At 40.1% G+C, this 19,089-nt stretch overlaps 1 protein-coding gene across 1 annotated transcript in view; it reads right to left on the bottom strand.

Moving 5' to 3' along the window:
• The window catches only part of capn9 (calpain 9), a 68,236-nt gene that overhangs the window by 27,257 nt on the left and 21,890 nt on the right, over positions 1-19,089 (bottom strand). Inside the window, exons 2-8 of the mRNA XM_043681018.1 lie at positions 10,855-10,924; positions 8,964-9,082; positions 6,842-6,975; positions 4,822-4,990; positions 4,244-4,327; positions 1,929-2,014; positions 828-905 (exon numbers count right to left, since the gene is read on the bottom strand). Of these exons, the coding sequence (XP_043536953.1) occupies positions 828-905; positions 1,929-2,014; positions 4,244-4,327; positions 4,822-4,990; positions 6,842-6,975; positions 8,964-9,082; positions 10,855-10,924 (740 nt within the window). The remainder of the gene's footprint in view (positions 1-827; positions 906-1,928; positions 2,015-4,243; positions 4,328-4,821; positions 4,991-6,841; positions 6,976-8,963; positions 9,083-10,854; positions 10,925-19,089) is intronic.

Here is a 19,089-nt window from a genome sequence, read left to right as displayed (position 1 = left end):
CTGCACTTGGGCCATATCCCTCCTAACATTTTTTATTCATGTACTTACCTAACTGTCTTTTAATTGTTGTAACTGTACTCGCATTCACCACTTCATCTGGAAGTTCATTCCGTACACAAACATCTGCCTGTGTAACAAAGTTGCCCCTCATGTCTTTTTAAAATATTTTTCCTCTCACCTTAAAAATATGCCCGCTAGTCTTGAAATCCCCAACCCTAGGAAAAAGACACCTGCCATTCACCTTATCTATTGTACCCCTCATAATTTAATAAATCTCTATAAGGTCACCTCTCAAGCTTCTACACTCCTGTGGAAAAGTCCCAGCCGGTCCAGCCTCTCCTTATGACTCAAATTCTCCATTCCTGGCAAATTCCAGGTAAATCTTTTCTGAACCCTCTCCAGCTTAATAATATCTTTCTGACAATAGGGCAACCTGAACTGGACACAGTAGTCCAGAAGAGGCCTCACCAATGTCCTGTACAGCATTATGTCCCAATTCTTCTACTCAAACATCTGAGCAAAAAAGGCAAGTGTGCTAAAGATGTGATTGCACTGGGTACATCCAGTAAAGGATATTACTGAAAAATTGTAGTTATGAAGCAAGACTGGACAGGTTAGAATTATTTTCTTGAAACTAAAGAAGTTGAGGGGAAATCAAATGACTTGAAATTATGAGGTCTATTTGGAATGGATATGTGTCAATGAATTCCAATAATAGTATTGACAAAACATGCCACCAGATGTGACTGAAACACATCAAACAATTTCCAATATTCAAAATGATAAAACAAAGTTGAACTGCTTCTTATACATTAGCAGTACATTACCAAAACTCGCCATCATCTTTGGCAATATTGTTCAGCCTCCGATAATCACTTGCATCCACTGTTTTCCATTCAGGAGAGCTGTAAAACAGAAAAGGGAAGTTAGCTATAATCTCACCTTATTTCTAACCATCCCAAGGCTGTATTGTGGGGTGCTATTGTAATCACAGACCAGATTGCCAACTTTATGTTATGATCTTGTTAGGGACAGGTAACTTTTTAGTTTGAAGTACACAAAAGGTGAGATCCAGGGAACTCACTAAGTGAATAAAACTACAGGATTCTACGGATTTGAACAAACACCAAAACTTTATAATACAAATTAGAATAGTAATACAATCTACAATACATGTACAACTTATTTCTAACTCCCAGAGTTAACTTGCAGTACACATGGGTAAAAAGACTGTCATCAAATACCGGGAGAAAGTGAGGACTGCAGATGCTGGAGACCAGAGTTGAAAAGTGTTGTGCTGGAAAAACACAGCAAGCCAGGCAGCATCTGAGGAGCAGGAGAATCGATGTTTTGGGCATAAATACCCCAAAGCACATATCAAATAGCAAATGTGATCAGAACAGATCTCACATTTCTCAGTAACTCCCTGCTATACATTAATGATTCAGTGGGTCATCAAATCTCATTCAACCTCACAAGGGAATACAATTCTTCACCTTCACTGATTTATCCCTCAAATTCCCTCTCAAGAACCCCATCAGTCTGGGCTACCTCAACAACTGCTCCTGTTCTGGTATTGTCCCCTTAGATTCTGAAAACTGCACTCCAGTTTGCATTCATAGGCAGTTTTTTGCCCATAGCCAAATTCACCAAGCTAGATATGGATTTTCCCTGAGCTATGACCTTGCTCAGATGTATGAAACAAATACTCCTTATGGGCTTTTCAACCCAATTTAGGAATATGAAGCATTATATTTATATAACATGTAACACAAGAGTTGATGAACCAAATATCCTGTTGATGAGTTTTGAACCCTACATAATCTTAACTCTTCAGAATTAAAACCCCAATAAATCTATAAGGTATTGGATTGTGCTGTAATTATTTGATTTTTCTTGTTCTACTCTCTAGCTTTGCCATCACCTACTTGTCACTCCAGGGTCCGTTCCATTCCACTTGACCCCAGGGATTTCTGACACGAATGAGTTGCACTCGTCGACCTCTGGAGTTCACCTTCAAAAGAAAACACAATGTGAGAAAAGACAGCCAATCAATATTCATAGTCTGCCACAATAGCACCCAAAAAGATTAATCTAACACAACTGGATGGGAGTTCAGCTTAAAAACAGGTTCATAAACATCAGTCTCTTTGATTCTATTTAAGCTCCTGGAACTCTAGGTATGAGACTGGGGACATGAGGTTGAAGCAGTTATAACTCCATGCACAAAATGTTATTTCTTGCATCATTAGATAAATCAGGGATAGGAAACTATGGCTCCAGGGCCCATCAAGCTCATGGGAGCTTTTGATCAGGTCGGGTCATTCAGTGACCACAGAAAGTAGTTTCAGTTAAGTTTTCCAACAATTGTAGCCAGGGGTGTGGAGCTTCTTGAGGAATGCCACCACCATGTGAGAGAGCATCAGTGCATGTGGAGGAAAACTGAGAGTTGCACAATGTAAATACTCTCAATCTGGTCAAACGTGGTTGGTGAACAGCAGTCGTGCTGAGGGACGCAAATCAATTGTTTGGACTTCAATATACAATGCGGACTGGCACAGATGAAAGATAGAGATGCAGAACACAGTACTGTTAAAGTCATTAATGTCAATAATTATAGTATAATATCTATTCCCCTCTAGCCTTACAGAGGGAGGAGTGTCAATTGGCATACAGAAGGGAAGGAGGAATACATGCTCATTCATTGCCTTGTGAGGTTCTGTTAGACCCCCTAATGATTAGTTTGGTAGTTTCATACTTCTTGCATGGTTTCCAAGCTATACTGTACTGGATTCCAACCTGACCTTTCAGAGAGTTTTATGAGTAATTCATCATAGAAACAGATATTTCTTGAGGAGTGGAGCTGCCATATTAAGGTTTCAGGGGGCACATGTGGAGGAAGATCGAGAACAACACAGTGTATAAGTAAACTCTCTACCTTGTTGCAATTTGTAGAGAATAGTTGCTCAAGGAAAAGTCATATTGTTGACATGGACGTGATTGACAACTGCACTGGATGTAATGGTCTACATTATAAGATCATTTAATCTGATCAAATCAGGAATGACTTTGGAGGGAAAGGGTACACAAATGTCCTATTTCTAGCCTCAATAATCAAAGCCTGGTTCAACTTGATGATGATGCACAAATTGGCCTTTTGGAAAGGTAATGCAAATTTGTTTGAAAACTGCAATGTGAAATATTTTTAAAAGCCAATTAACATGAAGTATTAGGCTCTAAAATAATATCATTGGAGATCTGTATAAAAGTACTGCAGTTTAGGTGTCTGCCAGTATTCTCCAAAACTACAAAATTACATTTGATTCACTACAAGTAATTACATACCTATCTTGGCAAATAACTTCTACATATATATAAGTTCAGATAGTTGATTAGATCAGAATATCAAATACTTTTTTTCACTGACATGTGTTGAAGTGATGTAATGGGCAAAATCAATTTTTTTTTACATTTTGAGATGGCTGTCTCAATGATTAGTTGCAGATACATTTTTGATCATTAAAGTTGGAAAAACATCTTCTATTTCCACCAGAAATTCAGCTAAAGTTTAGATTTTTAGAAGAACTTGTAGTTTGAGGGCTTGGTATTTTGAGAAAAATTGAAAACTGGGAAGGTGTTCTCTGACTGACTTACAAGTCAGGTGGTCTTGGTAGCTCCTCTTTTAAAATGTGTCTGAGAGTTTAATGATCCTCCATACAATCTCCATTGCCAGATGTGGTGTTCAGGCTGAAATGTTTTCTCACCTCTCAGATAAAGTGTTCTGAACTTACATTTAAATCTCCATGTTTCATCACGAAAGCTGAGCTACACTATCCAGGAAGGTGTTCAATTTCATCCCGGGCTCTCTGTTCAGTCAGCTCGGATTTTACCTGGGTGAGGGGCATGAATGTTGTATTTGGCCTCAGTACCAAATCAGCCTTTGGTTTGGGACCTGTCCTCCCTCCACAGCTACCCTTGCTGGAAATAGATGAGTGCAAAGGTACCAGCCAGACACATACATGAGTTCAGTTAAACCATGCACCTAGGTTGAAATGAGCTCACTAATACTCAAAACCAAAACTGACACTTGAAGAATCATCACTAAGGTGAAATGTCTGAAACCCACAACCCTGAGGAGGAAATAATGTATTCCAAAAGGAAAGAATACACACAGCACAAAAGGAAAGGTAGTAATTAGAATCTATCAAGACAACAGACAGGAAGTACAAAGCAGAGAGCTCACCTCCTCCAAACCAGTAACAGAATAAGCATGTCCTTTGACGAGTCCTGTGGTGGTGCGAGCTTCAGTTTCAGCTGCACTTGTAATCTTCAAAATGAAAAGGTACACACTGTCTGTTATAATTTTTAACAGTTTATAGGTCCCACCATACATAGTGAGCCCTTTGACAGTAATACAATTGATTGTTTATGTGTAGTTTTCTTTTCATTTGTGGACAAAACAATTTTTACCCTTCCCTGAAATTATCAAACATAAGAAAATTCCAACATCTTCCAAAATTCACCATTGCATCTTTCAAACAGTTTGACTGAACACCCATCTCTGCTGAAATAAATCTGCACAGCAAACCTATTAGGTGATTAACACCTTTGTAATTAGCAGTCACACTACTGGACCCATTTGAACTGTGCAAGTTTATATTCTATAGTATAGGTTAGATGGGCTTCAGATTGATTTTACAGGTCGGTGTAACATCGAGGGCTGAAGGGCCTGTACTGCGATGTCATGTTCTATGTTCCATATGGACTGCATTATAAAATCCCTTGGAATGGAAATCCTTATATACGATTTTGAATACTTACATCAATGGAACATCCCAACATGCTGCCCCGTTTCAGTGCCTTTTGAAGGAGGGAATACAGATTTGGGGGTGCCTCTTTCAAATTGAATGTCTCTCCCATGCCACCTGTAAAGTCTTCCATGGCCTCTAATGTGCTTCCCCCTTTCAGTGATTCATAGCCGCCATATAGCCTGTTAAGACATAACGATAGATTAACATCAAAATGTCCACTTTGCTCATTCTGTTACTAAAAACATTATCTAGTCTGCTCAGCTTTTATGCTGATCTCAGGAATACTAATGTCTGGGCTTCTATCCTTCATCCAATCAGTTGAACAGACGCTGGTGAAATAAAGAAGCTCTTGCTCTTCTGCCTGATGGAAATTACATTCCAGTCACTGCAATTTAGCAGCTTTCTTATCTTTCTTATTCAGGAAAGCTTCCAGTGCCCTGTACAACTTCAAGATGTCTCAAAGTACCTAAAAGCTATTGAAATACTTTTGAAATATATTCACTGTTGTGATATAGGGAACATGGCAGCTAATTTCCACAGTCTGCCACAGACAGATATGTGCTAATGATCAGCAAAAGTAATTTTTGTGGCATTGACTGATAGATCGATATTGGCGAATACAGTGGGGAGAGCTCTGTTGCTTTTCTTTCATCAGGAATTATCATGGGATCTTTTACATTTCTGAGGGAGAAGACAGGGCTTCAGTTTAAAGTCTCAACTGAAAAACAGCACCTTAGGCCAGAACTTCCCAAATTGTGGGTTATAAAACAAGATTCTGCAATCGTGACATCTAAGGTAGCCATCGCTGCTGTGGAACTTGGACCTCATGTTAACAGTTGTGTGATCCTCTTAATTCCTCTCTTTTTTCATGATGGGCATGATCCACCTGAATGATGTCTGATATCCATTTCCTGCTCCAAGTAATGAACAGGTGGGTTTTTAAAATTGTGTTGCCTGGCCTCCTATTTGCACAGCTCCCCCTCACTCTGGTCTTACAGTTCTCACTCAGGGGTTGTGACCATTTTCAAGCCATAAAATAGGGTCACAGTTGGAAAAGCACTGCCTTAGACAATGCAACATCCCTTCAATACTGCACAGTAAACTTGAATTGTATGCTCGAGGCTTGAGAGTGGGATGTTAAATGATGACTCAGAGGTGAAACATGCAATCCACTAAGACATATTTGACACTGAGAACAACGTCTCTGACAGTTTCCATTGAGGAAGTTAGTCCACTCATTCCAGAGAACATTCAGTTGGCTGACAGCAAACACTTGGATCATTCCAAAGAAAATGGTAACTTGACAAGAAGCTACAAGGGAAAACACAATGAAACAAGAGGAAATCTCTGGTTGGTTTTGTTTTCGTTATTGAACTGGCAAGTCAAAGAATGCGAGTTCAGTATTTCACCGTAGCATTTTGCAAAATTTTCACTCAGTTTAAAAATATCCAAACATAAAAAGCTGGTATCAATAAAAGGGACTGTGGAGCTGTCAAGCTGTCTTAAAAAAAACAAACTGCATCTGTAATACCTCTTGAGGATGGAAACCTGCCCATATGTGACTCCAGTTCCACTATTAATGTGGTTCAATGTTGCCAATCAGGAATTAGAGATTAATGTCCAGAATACTGTTGCCATAGAGATACCCATTGAGGGACTAAATTGCCCCTTAATATTTTAGTTTATTTATTTTGAGATATTTGAGGAGGGGAATAAGAGGCTATTTGACTGGGTTAGAAGTGAGATGTCTGGTCAAGAATCCTCCAGGAATGTGGCCAGAGTTGGCAAAGGCTTAGTTTTGTTTGACTCTTATCCACCAATGTAAGGGTCTACTACTAGATCTTCAGAAAATGAGGGGCTGGGCATTAAATTTCGACCTAGCTAACAACGCCCACATCACAAGAATAAATAATCAGAATTATCTTTGCAATACTTTGAAATCTCAAAGGCGATTGCCAAAGGTAAAAAGAATACAGATACATTAGAGTCTGCATTAAGAGATTATAGACAATATTAGTGTTTGCACTCACTTAGCATAGGCCTTTTCCAGCAAGGCACTCCAGAACTCATCATTACTGGCAGAGTGTAAAAACACCAGACGGTTTCTAAAGGTTGGCAAACGGTCATCAATTATTACATCTACCCACTCGTTATATTGCCAAAACTAGGGGAAAATAGAAAAATGTTATTCACTTTATAAGGTTGTGTTTTAAACCCAGAAAATAAAATTCAGGTAATAGCTTCACTAAAGTCAACATGATACAGGGGATTTCAATAAGGTGGAGATGTTCTTTTATTCTTTCGCAGATTACGGGCATCAGTGAGCCATCTTCCTGAAGTCGATGTGTTTTAGGTGCTGTTAGGAAGGGGGTTCTAGCATTTTGACCCTGCGACACTGAAGGAACAGTGATATATTTCTAAATCAGGATGATGTATGATTTGGAAGGAAACTTGCAGGTAATGGTACTTCCATCTGTCTACTGTCTCTTTCTGGGTGGTAGAAGTTACACATTTGGAAGATGCTGTCGAATGAGCCTTGTTCTTTTGCTATAGTGCATCTTGCATTTGATACATAATGCTGCCACCATGCATCAGTTAGCAGGGAGTAAATGTTCAGGTTGGTGGATGTCATACTGATCAAGTGGACTGCAATCTCTTGCATGGTATTGGGCTCTTGAATGTTATTAAATCTTCAACTGTCCAAACAATTTGAGAATATCTTATCAGACTTTTGATTTGTGCCTTGTAGATGGTAGGCAGCCTTTAGGAAGCCAGGTGGTAGGTTACTCACCATAAAAGTTCCAGCTGCTGAACTGCCTTTGTAGCTACAATATTGATATGGCTAGATAGTTGAATTTCCGGTCAATGGTAACTCCCAGAATATTGATGGTGGCAGAGATTCAGCTGGGGAGATGCTATTGATCATCAAGGGAAGATGGTTGGATTCTGTCTTGTTGGAGATGGTCATTGTCTGGCACTAGTATGGTATGAATGTTACTTACTACTTATCAGCGAAGCCTGGATATTGTCCAGGTCTTGCGGCATTTGGACTTTGACTTCTTCAGTAACTGAGGACTTGGAAAGCTCATTTTATTCTCCTTAGAGCTGACACAAATAAGCAAAGCTTTAAAAGAGTTGTTGAAAATGATCAGGGGTTTCGGTAGAGGAAATAAAGGGAAACTATTTCCAATGTCAGAAAGTTCAGGAATCAGAGTTCATACCTTTAGATAATGGATGCGAACAATTGTGTTTTTTTAATCTCTCACCCTCCTTTGAACCTCGTTAACCCTTCCCCCTTCCTTCATCCTCCTTTCCCTCCTTGATCTCTCCTTCCTCTCCTTCAACTCTTCAACCCCTTTCTATACTTCATCCCCCACACTTTCATGCCTCCCTCCTACCTTCCAATCTTCCTTCCTCCCTTCTTTATTCCTCCCTCATCATTTTTATGCTCTCTCTGTGCTAACTTATTTTTTCAATCCCCTTGTTTCTATTCCATTTCAGTTCTTGAAACCATAGCATTACTAATTTGTGGTATCACTTTGCTCTCTCCCTTGTTAAAATTGAATGTAAATTATTTGGTACATAGCTCATTGCTATTTGCAGATTTATGTATAAATTAACTACTACATTTATTGCATTCCAGTGGTGGCAATAATTCAAAATAATTCATTAGCCACAAAGTAGTTTGACACAACCTTGAAATGCATTAATAATGCAAGTTTTTTTTATCCTTTCACTTTTCTTTCATTTTCAGCTCTCTGCTTTCCTTCATCCTATACCTTGTACTGTCTTCCTCAAATTTGGTTCTCCCAGATCCTCTAACTTCTTCCATTTTTTGCTTTATGTTATGATTTGGAGGCCACAATCACCTGCTGAAAGAGCAGCGCTCCAAAAGCTAGCACTTCCAATTAAACCTGTTGCACTATAACCTGGTGTTGTGGACTATAACCTGGTGTTGTGTGATTTTTAACTTTACTTTATGTTGGTCTGTGTTTCATCATTTTCTCTTCCTTCTCCTCCACTCATTCCCTTGTCCTTACTCCTCCCTGACTGATTTGTCTCCTACTTGAATCGTTATTTGCATAACTTGTGAAGGACAGCATTTATCAATATTGACCGTGGTTCTGTTCTTCAGGATGTCAAGGGTCATACCCGAAAGTGAAAGATTCCAGCATAATTGCGGTCAAAGGACTGATCCAGAGGAACAACTTGGCACATTATTTTCTGATTAAGAGTCAGTGAAGCAACAGCAGCAAGAAACCAGCAATCCCCTAGTAAAAGAAAGCAAATCAGGCGTTAACAAACTCAACTATAGGTCAGCATCAGAAATACTCTTGGCTACGAAGGAACCTGGTGGTTTGATAAATGGCATTAGTTCCAAAAGTAAGGCAGTTCCCACAATGTAGGAACAAATTACTGCAGATGCTGAAATCTGAACTGAAAACACAAAATTCTGGAGATCACAGCAGGTCAGGCAGTATCCATGGAGAGAAAGCAAGCTAATGTTTTGAGTCTAGAACTCTTGTTGAAGAGTCATCTAGACTCAAAACATTAGCTTGCTTTCTCTCCATGGATACTGCCTGACCTGCTGTCATCTCCAGCATTTTTTGTTTTCAGTTCCCACAATTTCATGTGTTAGCAGCAGTTCTATGTCATGGATTCAAGTCCCCTCTTCAAAGTTTTGAGCTGCATAATCCAAGCTGGTTTTTTTTTATTTCTTCCTTGTGGGAGCTGCTGGCTGGGCCAGTATTCATTGTTCAGCCCTATTGTCCTTAAAAAAGAAAATGGTGAGTTGCCTTCGTGAAACACTGCGGTTCATTTGGTGTAGGTACAGGGAGTTCAGGAGTTTGATCCATATCTCCAACACAATACTTAGGAAGTGCTGCATCTGTCAGAGATACTACATTGAGAAAACCCTGTCTGCTCTCTCAGGTGGACAGAAAAGATCCCACAATATTATTCAAAGCTGTTATCCCCGGTGTCCTACTCAATTGTCCTGGGTTATCAGGTATGTCATTGTATTAAAGTGTAGTCTTCTGGGTGCTGCTGACCTATTATCCCAACTGCTCCAGATATCATTGCCTGCATTACATTTGATTGATCAGATGATTTCTTGCCTGACAATTCCACTATCTCCAGTTTGTTTTTTATAGGCTGTATGTTCTCTATATTGGTCACTACATAAACTGAATACAGTCAAGGAAACTGACTCTGGCCTCTCTGGTGTTAACCCTTTGTTTGTGCTCCACCAAAACTAAATGTCAATGATACACCTTGTCTCCAGAGATGCTGGGGTCACAATGATTGGAATGGTATTATTGCCAAAAAGATCACCTTGACCAGCAGCTTTGAAATAGGCTGCTACAGGCACAAAATAATAAGAGATCATAGAGTCATACAGCATGGAAACAAACCCTTCTGTCCAACACGTCCATGCCAACCAGGTTTCCAAATTAGTCCCATTTGCCTGTGTTTGGCCCATAACCCTGTAAACCTTTCCCTGTTAACATACCTGTCCTTGATGCATACATATTAGCTGCTGCATTTACCATACATTACAATAGTGACTACATTCCAAAAGTACTTTTTCCCGTGGAGCGTAGGAAGTTGAGGGGTGACTTTTTAGAGGTTTATAAAGTCATGAAGAGCATGGATAAGGTGAATGGCAAAGATCTTTTTCCTAGAATAGACAAGTTCAAACCTAAAGGGCAGAGGTTTAAGGTGAGAGGAGAAAGATTTAAAAGGGACCTGCGGGGCAACATTTTCACACAGAAGATGGTGCATATATGGAATGAACTGCCACAGGACATGATAGTTACAGTTACAACATTTAAAAATCATGTGAATGCCAAATAGATGGTAATCCACTCAACACCCCCAACACCTCCCCATACCGCTGGATCAAATATTCAGTTCACAACTGGAGGAGAGTTGGGGCCAATTCTTGCCTGTAGTTGACAACCTCACCATCCACATTTGTTACTTCAAAAACATTTTTTGTAAGCCCCCCCCTTGTAGTTACTCACTCATTAAAACTCCTTACCCAGATCTCCTTGGCAGATATCAGTCCTTGATGCTCCATCAATAACAAACTTTGGGTTACTCGAAATCTCCTGCAAGCAAATTGATAAGTTAGAACATTTTACAAATGGGCAATCCATTACTAATTTACCACAGAGTTCTGTCATATTTCCCAATTTCACAAATTTATCAAATTTCCTTTTGAAAGTTATGATTGAATCTGCTTCCATAATCATTTCAGACCATAAATTCTAGATTAGAGAAACTCATGAGGCAAAAACAAATTTGTTTCATTACCCCTCTAGTTATATGAAACCATGTGGAATTTACATCTCAGGCCACTCATGCTGCCACTTCTCTCCTTCCCATCCATCAGCAAAACTTTATATTCTTTCCTCCTTTATTTACCAAGCATCAGTGCTATTCACTTCAATCTAACTTTGTGGTAGCAAGTTCCACATTCTCACTACTGAGTAAAGACATTTCTCCTCGATTTCTTATCAGATTAAGTAGTTAATACTTTATACTTATGAACCCTAGTTTTATATTCTTAGTGGAAACATTTTCTGTCCACACACTCTATCAAATGCTTTCATAACCTTTCATTTTCTTTAGTGAATCATGTCTCAGTCATTTTTTCTGATAAAAGCCTCAGCCCATTCCATTAATCCAATCATTACAACATCTCAGTTTTAGTATCATAATTTGTAAATCTTTTTGGATCTCCCCATGTGCCTCAACAGGCAATCATTGGTTAAACGTTTGGCTATGTTTCTGAAAATTATTAGTTCAAATGAAATTAGCTTAAGCAAAACATTAGTTCCTGTTAGTTTGCTGAAGACTAGAGCTGTTCACAGTGCAGGCTAAATTGGAATTTGTATGTGTTTACCATAATGTTATGAGAGATGTATAATATATATATTTTATTTTAGGCTTTAGATTTCAAAATACAGACAGATGGACAGGGATCAGCTCTGTGAGATTTTTTTAAATGTCAGAAGGTCATATGAAAATGCATCAGTTCTAAGGATGCATGTGAGACAGATAGATTCCTGGGAAAACCTCTTTAAAGTAAATGGATAACATGTTTATGCAATCTGTGTTTTTGACAGGCAAATTGGAGGCTAGTATGATTGCAACATTTAAAAGGCATCTGGATGGGTATATGAATAGGAAGGGGTTGGAGGGATATGGGGCAGGTGGCTGGCAGGTGGGACTAGATTGGGTTGGGATATTGGTCGGCAGGGACAGGTTGGACCGAAGGGTCTATTTCTGATCTGTAAATCTCTATGACTCCTATGACTAGTTTTGACTTCAGAACAGAAAGTTCAGAGTTTTAGTTGAAAACCTAAAGTTTTAATTTGCTTTGTCTAGTCAGAGAACCAAGTCAATTCAGGAAAACCAGCGACCTCAGCAGAAAAGATTGCTATTCCGTGGAGCTTCTAAGTCAGGAGAGTCTGGATAGAAATCTTCAACTTATTGAAACTCATAAAATTTAGGTAATAAAAATTGTGAAAGGTTCTTATCAAAGGAATTGTAAAATGATCACCACAGCTCAAAAAAAGGAAACTGGGGCAAGCCACATGAGTAAAAACTAAGATATAAGTAATATTTCTGTGGAATTGAGACTGTAATGGATGGTATTGCAAAACATGCTGAAATTTTGTTTTGATGTCTGTGTTAAAATATTTCTAACTGTCTTGCTAAGTATAAAGCTAATTCACTCATTCATTCATTTATTATATAGGCATAGCTTTGCTTGCTATGGTTTTTTTGCATAATAAGATTTGTTGCCTTGTGTGAATACATTTAAATGACTAACACAATGATCAATTTCAAAAAAATATGATCTATCAAGCCAGGTTTCTTTCTGGTACCTAACTTGTCTAGTATTACCATCATAAAAATCACACAACACCAGGTTATAGTCCAACAGGTTTATTTGGAGATAATAGCTTTCAGAGCATTGCTCCTTCATCAGGTAACTGTGGAGCAGAATCATAAGATGCAGAATTTATAGCAAAAGATCACAATGTCATGCATGCAATTGATACAATATATTGAACAAACCTAGTTTGCTGTTAAGTCTTTCTCTATTAGCACAATTCTGATGGCCTACCAGCTCCCTTGACTTCTCTGACCCCATGGATTACAACCTTATCTTCAATCTTCCTTTCCTCTCCAAAAGTATTGAACACATTGTTGGTTCCCAAATCTGTGCCAAGCTTTCTCAGAACTCCACGTTAGGATCCCTCCATTCAGATTTCTGCCCCTGCCACAGAACTGTAATGACTCTTCTCACAGTCATGAATGACATCCTATTGGACCAAGGTAAAGGTAACCTCCTCTGTTTATTCATCTCCAGTCTTTGATATGGTTGACCACACACACATGTCTCCACTATCATCCTGCAAGTGGGACTGTTCTCACCTAGTTCTGTTCTTATCTGCCTTATCTGTCTTTGTGGGCAGCACGGTGGCACAGTGGTTAGCACTGCTGCCTCACAGTGCCTGAGACCCGGGTTCAATTCCCGCCTCAGGTGACTGACTGTGTGGAGTTTGCACGTTCTCCCCGTGTCTGCGTGGGTTTCCTCCGGGTGCTCCGGTTTCCTCCCACAGTCCAAAGATGTGCAGGTCAGGTGAATTGGCCGTGCTAAATTGCACGTAGTGTTAGGTAAGGGGTAAATGTAGGGGCATGGGTGGGTTGCGCTTCGGCGGGTCAGTGTGGACTTGTTGGGCCGAAGGGCCTGTTTCCACACTGTAATGTAATCTAAAAAAAATCTAATCTTATCATAACCAGCGAATCAAAGACAATGGCTGTTACCACTGATGATCACCAAGAATTCAGCCTTGAATCCCTTCTATTTCTCTTTTACCTGCTCAGGGACACCATTTGAGAACAGAGTATTAGTTTGCACTTGTACTCATGCCACCCAGCCCCACCACAACCACCATCTATCTCTATCTGTCTCTGAATTGGCAAAGTATTCATCCAGTACAGGAGGGGCAAAACATTCCTTCAACTAAATACTTGGAAAGCTGAACCATTATCTTTGGTCTGCATCACAAACTCTGCTCTCCAGTTACAATCACCATAGCTTTTCCTTGAAACAGAGTGGGGATAAACCAGACTGTTCACAACTTTGGTGAGACTTTTGACTTCAGCTTTTGATCTCATATTCACACTATCACTAGGATTATCAATTTCCACCATTATAACTGCACCAAACTTGGTCATTATTATCTCAACTCATCTGCTCATGGAGGCCTCTTCTATGCCTCTATTACTTCCAAATTTGACTGTTCCAATACACTTTTGGCTGGGCTTCCACATTATAACATCCAAATATTCTAAATTGCATGAAGCCATATTCTCTATCACTTCTGAGCTCTCTGATGTACATTCTGTATTTCTCTGCCTTAATATCTATTTATGTGAGCTTTGTAGAAATTTTATTTGTTGTCCCTATGAAGCACCTTGTGATAATTATACTATTTTAAAGTAGGCTATATAATTCTGATGTGTTGTTCTTCATATTGCATCCCCTTTCAACTTTCATCCAGGTGCTTTACAAAATGGCTAACATTTGAGAACGAAAACCAAAATTGACAGCATGGATTTGAATAATACCTCAAACCTGAGGACAAAATTGCAGCTAAACCGGTTCTCAAACATGTAATGACTGGCTGAGAAAGAATGGCAGATTAGTCATCACCCCACCTAGAAAGTTAAACTCAGGTAGGGCTATTTCTGTATCTTTCATCCTCTCCCACATACATCCCCCCAAATCCCACCACACCCTCATCACAGGTCATTTGGCTGATACATTACACCCAAAAAAAAGGTGGAGTTGTATAATGAGGGGCCTCAATGGGGCATGTATAGAGCACAATTGGCTTTATTAGTTTGTCACCAGCACAAAACAAATGCCCATTGTTCACATACCTGATCAAATATGAAGATAAGGAAAGAACTTGCATTTCTGTACCACAGCCAAAGAAGTATTTTAAAAATTTAGTCACTGTTTGTAGACGATGAGGTGGCAAATTTGCTCACAGCAAACTCCCATTAACAGCAGTTGAGATTTTGCCCAGGTAATCTGATTTTTAGTCATGCTAGTTGAGGGGTAAATGTTGTCTAGGATACTGAACAGAACTCTTACTTTTGAAACAGTGCCGTGAGATATTTTAGGTCCTCAAGACAGGGTAAATAGAACCTCAGTTTCATGCCTCATTCAAAAGGCAGCACCTTTGACACCACAGTATGAGAATATCAATCTGGATTTCATTCCGAGGTCCTGGGGCAGAATCATATAGAGATAACAGGGACCTCAGCTGTTGACTCAGCGGCTGGCAAGACCCCTGCGTCACCTGTCTTTTGCTCCATCTTGAGGTATTCAGGCATTTACAAGCCATCTATAAGCCTTCCACTCGGATAAAGGACCCCAGAAGTGTAAGTGCCACCCACTAAGATGTGCTGGCAAGATGGAAGTCTACAACACTGTGGTAGGGCAGCACCATTTAGAAGATTTTGGGTGTTACAGGCGTGACATAACCCAAGGCTTTGGATCAGGGCCACAGCCAAGTGATGGCTGGAAGGAGGTCATTGGTTGGGAGTTGCAAGTGAGGGGTGAAGAGGGGTCAGCAGCAAGGGCAAGGGGCTGGCTTTCAAAGCCACCCCACCCTCTTAGAATACCATGTCTCCCAATCAGCTTCTGAATGCCTTTGAATGAGGGGCACCTCCAGTGAAACTTGCAGTTTTATTGCTATGTATCCCCTTTCCCACCTCCTGTTCATCTTTAGTTTAACAACAACATTAATTGCTCACTTAAGTGCCTCAATTGATGGTAAGGTGGGAAGGTTGCCCAAGGGCCTTCCTGGTACAGATTTAAATGGGACAGAGGTGGGATAATACCATGGTCTGCATCCCTTGTATAATTAAATTTATCCCCCCACCCCCATCATCAAACCAACCTGGGGAGAACACAAATTCCTGACCTGGACTGGACCTAACCTCACACGTCTACCTCGAAGACAAGAGCCAGACCAGTTAAACTACAGTAATACTTCAACTATGAATAGATAACCATAAGAACAACATAATCCATTACCACTGCAGCAATTATTTTCAATAGTATGTAAGGAAATGTCATATATTCAGTGCCATCTCATGTTATCCCCTGTGGCCTTTACAACTGGAAGTTTACAATTCTAAACCAATACCTGAACATACAATAGTGTGACCAGAGATGATGGATGTGGTGGAGATTATGGGAATGGAGTGATTGTAACCAAGACAATGCCAGGGAGAATGGAGGTGTAACTGCAGACGGTGATGGGGAGTATTACAAGAAGATTGGACAGGGTACAACTGTTGTAGAATGGGGATAAATAGGGGTGTTAGTGTAACAGTAACATCCCTATGTTGCATCGACTGGACACTATCATCTTCTATGAGTCTGCCAAGCAAAATTACATCAGGACTGTGGAGCCTCAAATATATGAGCAGAGGGAAGTGGTTAGAGAACAATTTAATAGAGATCTGCCAAATTATAAATGGCTCTGATGCAATAAATAAGAAGAAATCATCCTCCCCAGTGCCAGGAGGGTTGCAACATGAGGACGCATATTTAAAATCTTGAGCAGAAGAATAAGAGAGTGGATCAGGAGAAGCAGCAAAATATTCTGGTCTGGAATATGCACTGATTGAAAGGGATGTAGATTCAATATTAACTTTCAAAGGTTAATTAGATAAGTACTTGAAACATTTGCAGGGGAGTGGGACTAATTGGATAGCTCTTTCCAAGACCTGGCACGGATATAATGGGCCAAACGATTACCTCTGTGCTGTAAGATTTTGTGATCTCCCAATGCTAACTTTGCTGCAAATACTTTAAATATTTTGGACCCACTTTAAACTTACAATGACTATCAATCAGACCAAAGTCCTCCTATCATAAAGTGATGCATAAGCAAATATGCCTATATTGGATAAAAATAGAGCCTGTGTTTTTTGATTATGCGTCGCGGTATTAATGAATCAAACTGAAATACGTTTGGATACATAAACACAAGGTATGGAACAGGACATCCACCTAACCAACGACAACCTGCACTTATGTAGCTATTTCAATTTAGCGAAAACATCTCAAGGTTCTGCATAGGATGGTTATGAAGTAGGATTTCACACCAAGACATGAAAGTAGATATTAATGAAGAGAAGTGAATGCTTAGACTAAGGGGTAGATTATAAGAAGCATTTTAAAGAAAGGGAGAGTGTGGAGAGAGATAGTTGGATAATGGAAAAATAATCCTTGCTGCAGCTCTTGAATCATGATGATGAGACAAATTTAAACCAATAATTCATGACATTGTCTATAACTATCATAATAAAACTAAAAAGTATAAATTAATAAAAGGATTGCACTCTGTTTAAATTTCAACACTAGCATCTTTTGTTAACCTTAATTTTATTTGCTCCGCCATTGCTGACTAAGCTTTAAGCTTTCCCTAAACTTGCAACCTCTCTCTAGCCTTCTTTTAGATGCTGCTTAAAGGGTCTTTCAGCCAAGCTTTTGATCACTGTCCAAATATCCCCTTATGTGGCACAGTATCAAATTTTCATCAGAATGCATTCTTGCAAAGTACCCTGGAATGTTTTCACTGTGTTTTAAGGTATTGCATAAATGCAAATTGCTGCTGTTGATTAATTGCATCTCTCTTTCAGAAGAGCTGGCACCATTGCAAGATGCCAAATGGCTTCCTTTTGTGCCATAAGATTGTGAGTATTAGGGAAGATGAAGTTGCTGCTGGCTTTGATCACTTCTTTCCAGTGTTACCTCTGGTGAGTGCCTACATGGCACCTTGTGTTTGCATTGTAGCTCTGTTGGCAGCACTTACCTCTGAATCACACGACTCTGGATTCTAAGATCATGAGGGCAACAATAGAACATAGAACATGGAACCAATCTGAAGTCTATCTATCCTACACTATTCCATTTTCATCCATATGTTTATCCAATGACCAATTAAATACCCTTAAAGTTGGCGAATCTACAACAGTTGCAGGCAGGGTGTTCCACGCCCCTACTACGGAGTAAAGAAACTACCTCTGACATCTGTCCTACAGCTATCACCCCTCAATTTAAAGCCATCATCATCTGAGGAAAAAGGCTCTCACTGACCACTCTAACTCTTTGGTTATCTTATATGTCTCAATTAAGTCACTCTCAACCTTCTCTCTAACAAAAACAGCCTCGAGTCCCTCAGCCTTTCCTCATAAGACCTTCCCTCCATACCAGGCAACATCCTGGTAAATCTCCTCTGAACCCTTTCCAAAGCTTCCATATCCTTCCTATAATGCAGTGACCAAAACTTGACGCAATACCCCAAGTGTGGCCGCACCAGAGTTTTGTACAGCTGCAACATGACCACATGGCTCTGAACCTTAATACTTCTACCAATAAAAACTAAGTTAACGCAATACCCCAAGTGTAGCCACATCAGAGTTTTGTAAAGCTGTATGTGTGTATAGGAGTGCCTATGTGTGTGAGAGAGTGTGTGTGTGTAGGAATATCTGTGTGTGTGTATAGTGCAATGGTGGTCACCTGTAATGTGACATGAACCCAAGGTCCCAGTTGAGGCCCTCCCTATGGGTACAGAACTTAGCTATCAGCCTCTGCTCGGTCAGAGTGTGGACATAGATACCACCATTACACATGGGGACACCTCCCACCATGTATGTGGCAGGTACTCATGTGACTCAGCCAACGTTGTCTATCTTATACGTTGCAGGCAAGGATGCCCTGAGGCATGGTACATTGGGGAAACCAAGCAAAGGCTACGACAACGAATGAATGGGTACCGCACAACAATCAACAGACAGTAGGGTTCCCTCCCAGTTGGGGAACACTTCAGTGGTCCAGGACACTCACCCTCAGACCTTCGGGTGACCATCCTCCAAGGCAGACTTCGGGACAGGCAGCAGTGAAAAGTGGCCGAGCAGAGGCTGATAGCTAAGTTCGGTACCCATAGGGAGGGCCTCGACCAGGACCTTGGGTTCATGTCACATTACAGGTGACCACCATTGCACTATACACACACACACTCACACACACACAGACACTCCTGTACACACATTCACACGGACACACATATACACAGACGCGCACACAGACACCCACAAACACCCTTACAGACACACACACTCCCACACTCACACATGCACCCCCTCACAAACTTAAAACACTCTGCACTGA

The sequence above is a fragment of the Chiloscyllium plagiosum genome, chromosome 3 (genome assembly GCF_004010195.1).
Source record: "Chiloscyllium plagiosum isolate BGI_BamShark_2017 chromosome 3, ASM401019v2, whole genome shotgun sequence".
Taxonomy (NCBI): Eukaryota; Metazoa; Chordata; class Chondrichthyes; order Orectolobiformes; family Hemiscylliidae; genus Chiloscyllium; species Chiloscyllium plagiosum.
Note: the sequence above shows the minus strand (reverse complement) of the source record. Positions and strands in the feature narration are given on the sequence as shown.